The 5,987-nt window shown below is 37.8% G+C and overlaps 1 protein-coding gene across 1 annotated transcript; it reads right to left on the bottom strand.

The window, feature by feature from the left end:
- Window positions 1-429: 429 nt before the first annotated feature.
- marc1 (mitochondrial amidoxime reducing component 1) lies at window positions 430-5,018 on the bottom strand. The gene is made up of 7 exons (XM_073483177.1): window positions 4,748-5,018; window positions 3,397-3,567; window positions 2,261-2,423; window positions 2,016-2,159; window positions 1,626-1,687; window positions 1,333-1,404; window positions 430-931 (listed from the first exon to the last, which is right to left on the bottom strand). The coding sequence occupies exons 1-7, from the start codon at window positions 4,996-4,998 to the stop codon at window positions 805-807; spliced, it is 990 nt and encodes a 329-aa protein (XP_073339278.1). The 5' UTR covers window positions 4,999-5,018; the 3' UTR covers window positions 430-804.
- Window positions 5,019-5,987: the final 969 nt, after the last annotated feature.

Below are 5,987 nucleotides of genomic sequence, written 5' to 3' on the forward strand. Positions count from 1 at the left end.
ATGAAGCACAGAGCACTTTGACTGTGACAGTCACTGAAAATACTGACTATTGCACTTTATATGATTTTATGTTGTTGATATTCTGTTTGAATTGAATTGAATTCAAATATTTCATTGTTGGCTGATATTTATGGATGATCATTTAGGATTAAAAAATATAAATGATTGTGTATTTTCCAGCCTTAATGCAAACGTTTTAAATTGTATTTACATCAGTTGCTGTCATTTTGTGCGTGTGCTTTTAAAACTACAAATAAAATACGAAGATGTGAAAATGTATTCAGATTTTCCAGCAGTCAGACAGATAACACCTCAAATGCTCTTCCATTGTTTCATACCAGAGGTTGTTGTTGCTCAGCATTATTTCCAGCCTCATTTATTCCAGGAAATAATTACATGTGTAAAGTAAACTGCACAGACTTCAGGCAGTTTAATTTCTCTCTTTAATAGCAGCGTGTACTTACAGGTTTTAATTACCAGTGAGCTCAATGTGATGTTAGCTTAATACAGGCACCATTAGTGTTGCATAACGTGGACGCAGAACACAATTCACTATAAAAATTGTTCATTGTTACTCTGCATCAGTGGATCAGTCTCTGAATCACAGTCCCATTTCACAAATAGTGATTTTTAAGTTGCAATTTTAGTGTTCTTCATCATTTGTGTATACTACATTTATTAAAGTGCTTTCTTTAGTGTGAACTGTTGCAGTGATTTTGCAGTGATAGCGCTGATAACAAAGATTTCTTTTCCCCGACTTGATACTCGTTGGCATGTTTCAGAGAGGCACTCTGACTCCTTCGATCAACGGCTGATCTGGTACACCACGTCGCCGACCTGCAGGATGCCCATCTTCTTCACAATGTGCAGCTGTCCAAACAGCGGATCCGCTTTGTAGATGTGCTTCTCGGATGGATCACACAGACGATAACTGTGAAAGAATCAGCAATCAGACAGGAAAAGAGCCCACTATGAGTTTATGTAGAAGATTCATGTAAATATTTTTCAGTTCTTAAAATTAGACTTCCTCCAGGGAAAGGAAAATTGACTGACCAAGAGTAAAAAAACTCTTTAGAAAGCACACCAAAAACAGTACAATAACCAGTCTAGATACATCAGAAATAATACAAAACGTCTTCTTCTTCTTAAGGTTGCAGCGACCGGACATAGTTATAGACAGTTACTTTTTAACTACAGCTAGTAAATGTTTCAAACAACCTGCCTGATCAAATAAAAAGAGTAGCAGTAGTAGTGGAAAACTTTCTACCACAAAATTATCACCAAAATGTAAAACAAGAAGCTGCCCTACATAATATCGAGTTAACACTTTACCTTTTCAGTGTTTCCAGAGGCTCTTTTCTGGAGATGATACCAGTTTCAGGGTCAACTGTAGTGAAAATGCATCTGGAAACAACAGGTACAGATACGTGCATCAGTCTCTACAGTTAGAAAGACAAACTCATGCACTTCATATGATAATCATTGGTGAATTTAATTTGTGTCCAGGGGCACCAAACCACAGACCACAGCGGTGACTGCGACGCAGCGTTGGATTTATTGTTTCTTGATAAATGAATTGATTCTGTCTCTGATTAAAATCTGTGTTGAAGCATCAACTGTGTTACCGTCCACATGACATTACACGTTGCAGTCTCACGCTGCCAATCTGGAGCTCTTCCCATGAATCCTGAAAAAAAGCAAAGCAAAGCAGTTGGTTTTTTGAGTTGGGAGATAAAATTAGTCCACGCTGCTCACACTGAAAAGGGCAAAGTATTAGTCAGAAGTAAAGGACCAAATGATCATTTTCTCCAAACAGGAGGGAGAAGAAAACAAAACCTCACGGGCTGCAGTGTGGAGAAATACTGGATCTGTTATTCTTTAATCACTTTTGTGGTTCTGATCTAATCGTTACATGACTTTCTGGTATATATTTCATCGTCTGTGTGTTCTTACAGAAAAGAAATCAGAAATATTTGTAGACGTGTTTCTTGCTGAAAAAAAGCTAAACAACACACCTCCTCGAAGGCTTTGCAGTCACTTATGACGATGTTCGGGCGGAAACGCTCCACTGTGACATCCTTCTCTAACTTGCTGCTGAGATCTTTTACGGAGGACTCCGACAGCAGCATCACAGGTCCTACATCTGGGTAGGCAACTTGCTAGATGTAAAGGAGAATGCAATTATCAGAAGAATAATAGCTGTCTGAAGTCGAGGCAGTTGGAGCCTTAAAATCTGGGAATAGAAAATAAGCCTGTTTACCTCAGACCGTGGGAAAAGAGGCTCAATTGTCACCGGCAATCTAGCTTTCATCTGAGGTTCATAGTGCACCAAGCGAAAGATTTGCTCTGTCCCCAGATAATTTGTGAGCCAGCAAGACGCGTCGTCGCCGCAGTCCCGTCCCTGAATGTCGTCACCAAACACTCTGCAGCCAAAAAAATAACAGGAAACATTCATACAAGTCTGCAATCAGAGCTGGAACAAAAGTTAATACGGAATAAGACAAATTAACTGTTTAAACTTGCTCTAAAATGAGATCATTTGAATCATCAACAATATCTAGACTACAATATCTTGCCAATAAATAGTTTTTTAATTTTGTGCCAAGTAGTTCACTCATTCCAGCCTCTCAGATGTGTGGATTTGCTGCTTTTTCTGTGTTTTATATGATTGTAAACTGAATATTTGGGTTTTTTTTGACTGTTAATAGAACAAAAGAAGAAGACATGAACTGTCAGAAATAGTAATATAAAAATAATAATTGCTGGCATAGCAACCTCTAGTTGTCTGTATCTTTTTAATATTTTTAAATGTTATTAATGACAGTCATGAACATATATTCACCCAAAAAAAGTCAGATGAAGTTTCGCTGTCAACAAAACATTTCTGGAGCTGCACAGAAAAAAAACAGAGTTGCAGCATTAGGCAGCTCATCGGGGAAGTCCAAGTTTCTGGAAAGCCCCATGATCCAAAAAAAGTTGGCATTCATCCCTCCTGAAGCGGATGCAGGTGCTTAACCGCACAACAAGTGTGTAAATGACATCTAGCATTACGCCTAACAAGCTGTTTTGTGATTTTATTTGGTTGTTCCCATCTACTTTAGTTGTTTATGCCGCGACGCTGTTTTGCTCTGAAGCTCCAGAAATGTTTTGTGGACTACGAAACTTCACCTGACCTTCCATCTTCAGGGTTGTGAGTCGATAAACACTGAATTTTCATTTTTCGGTGAACTTTTCCTTTGACCAGCTGCAGAGGAGTGGGTACTGGAAAAAAAAAATTCCCAGCATACCCCTCTCTTTCCTCATATTTCACGTCTCTCTACACTGTCAAATAAAGGTGAAAAAATGATCAAAGTCAGAGAAGATAGAAGGTGCCAAAATGAAATCCCGATGTGAAACCTGCAGTTGGTGACCGGGTTGTTGGTCTGCTTGAAGGGGAATCGCAGCTCCTCCATGTTTGGTCCGTTCAGGCAAACATGACCTCCCTCGCAGGTCAGAGACACCAACACCAGACGAGGCTGCTGCCTGCCCGTCACCATCCGACCCTCATCTGTGACCACCAGCCAGTGACTGCAATCAAAACAAACAGAACTGTGGATTGTCCTCATTTGCAACATTTGGCATCCCTGGATTAATGCCAACATCCAGACAACAAACCTGCACTCTGAACGCAGGAAAGTAAACAACACCAGATTGATGACATCATATGTTGTCACTGATACAGCAGCAGAGAAATCCCAGATTTTCATGAAGTCCTGCTTTTTTTTTATTGAATCTTATCTTAAACGAAATGTGGGTAATTCCCTCAGAAAAGCCGGCAAGGTTGAAAATCTAAGTAAAGCAAAGGCAAGTTGTTTCTTTTTGTGCCATTTTGTGTCCCTGAGTGAATTAAACTCAAGGGCACAAAATGGCACAAATAAAAGTCTAGAAAGTCTTTTTGTTCATTTTTTGGAAAAAGACAAAATAGATATGGATGTTAAAAGATACATAAGAGATCAAAATTATGAGACACTACATGTTAAGTCCAGTCAGTTTTATTTATATAACAGTTACATCGCCTTACCATCGGCTTTACAATCTAAAAAACTAGAACATTTTAAATAAAAATGACGACATGAGTGTCTTGTACTTTGGACCTCAGGTGTGTCTTAATGTTGACATGCCATTTTTGTTATCATTCCTTATATTTTACATTTAAGAGACACCGGAAAACCCTCTGAAAATGAAAATGGCCAATTAGGATGCTGTGTGACAGGAGGTGAAAATGTGTATATGTGTGACCTGGTTCAAAATATGAATCAAACCACAGCAAAGTGAGTTTAATAAGACAGTTTCTACTTACAGTGAGTAAAAGGAACAATACGCATAACTGAGCACTATGAAGCTGTCGTATCATATCTCATAGTTTGATGCACATATTTTTATTTATGTTGTATTTCTGATTTCTGACACCCACGTGGATTTTCATGCATTTTTCCAGATCAGACTTCCTTTCAGATCAAACCATTTCAAGAATCTATAATAATGCATCATATTTTATTGTTGCGCGTGTGTTTTGAAAGTTACTCCAGCTGTCATGGAAGTGTTACGTAAACAAATGTGCGTAAAAAGATGTACTGGACACACTGGGAAGAAAAAAATCAAGTAAGAGTTGGTGAATATGTTTGTGTGACCATGATGTGTTTTTATCTGAACAGCTCAGTGAGTCTCTGACTGTGACAAACATGAATCTTCAGCTGTAAACACTCACCGATCCTGCAGCTCTCCAAACTTCAAGCCGAACTTCTGGCACTCTGCGAGCGCCACAGACGTCGCTTTGCCAGACTTGAGAGGGTGAATGAGGAGCTGCGACACGACGCCTACACGAATAAGCTTTTCTGGCTTTCGCAGATATTTATATCCGAGACCCAATCCCAGAAAAGCAACGCCGGCTCCACCGATCAGAAGAGCGGTTGTCTTCTGCTGGGCCAACGTGTTCACAACAAGCTCTTTCAGGTCCATTTTGGAGTCCAACAGACTTTTCTGCGCGACCAATGAACTTTTCATTAAAGACACAGCAGCCTCTGCGTGTAACGTTCAGGGACCCTCGTTCACAGACGCCCACTGACAATAAGAGGGTGTTTCACTGCCATAAGTGAAAGAAGCAATTTACAAAATCATTTTTAAACAGGAGTAAACACATGCTGTGATATCTTAGCAAAAAAACAAACAAACAAACAAAACAGAAAGTAAATTATACATATATTTACATACATATTTTTATTTTGATGATAACAGCTTACAGCTCATTAAAATCAAAAATCCACTATCTCAAAATAATATAAGTATAACATAAGACCAATAAAAAAAAGGATTTATAATACAGAAAATGTCAAAAAAACCAAAACAATTATCAGATCTGATATTAAACATATTTCTGAGCACTAATTTGGCTCTGATGCAGCATGTAATCTGAAAAGTAACTAGTAACTTACATTATTAATGTAGTGAGTAAAAAGTATAATGGTTGCCAGAGGAGGTAACTCAAATTTGTACTTGTACATGTCAAAAACTGCTATAAAATACTAAATATTAAAATATTTTAAAGAAACAGTGGCATCATGTAAACAAACTGGTATTTAAAGGGTGAAAATCCTGAAAATGAATGAATGTTTGGTTGTTATTATCAGGATGATGATGATATTAATATATAGTATTTTTATGGCATGGACATTTTTTTTTGTACTAAATGTCGTCATAAAAAGTAACTTCTTATTTTTGTATTTTCTATCAGTTGCATGAGGGTTCATCTTGTTTGCCATTACATTCATTTCAGTGAGACAAACATCTCACCGCTTGGGCCTTCATCAAATAAATTTGCCTCATCATGCATGTAGGTAATTAGCTTTATTCAGTGTAATAAATTAGTGGAAAAGATTTTTTTTAAAAGTCTCTGTATTAACAAATACAAAACAAACTGGCATAAATATGTGACAGACATCTTCACTTTC

Source organism: Pagrus major, chromosome 16, assembly GCF_040436345.1.
Source record: "Pagrus major chromosome 16, Pma_NU_1.0".
Classification (NCBI taxonomy): Eukaryota; Metazoa; Chordata; class Actinopteri; order Spariformes; family Sparidae; genus Pagrus; species Pagrus major.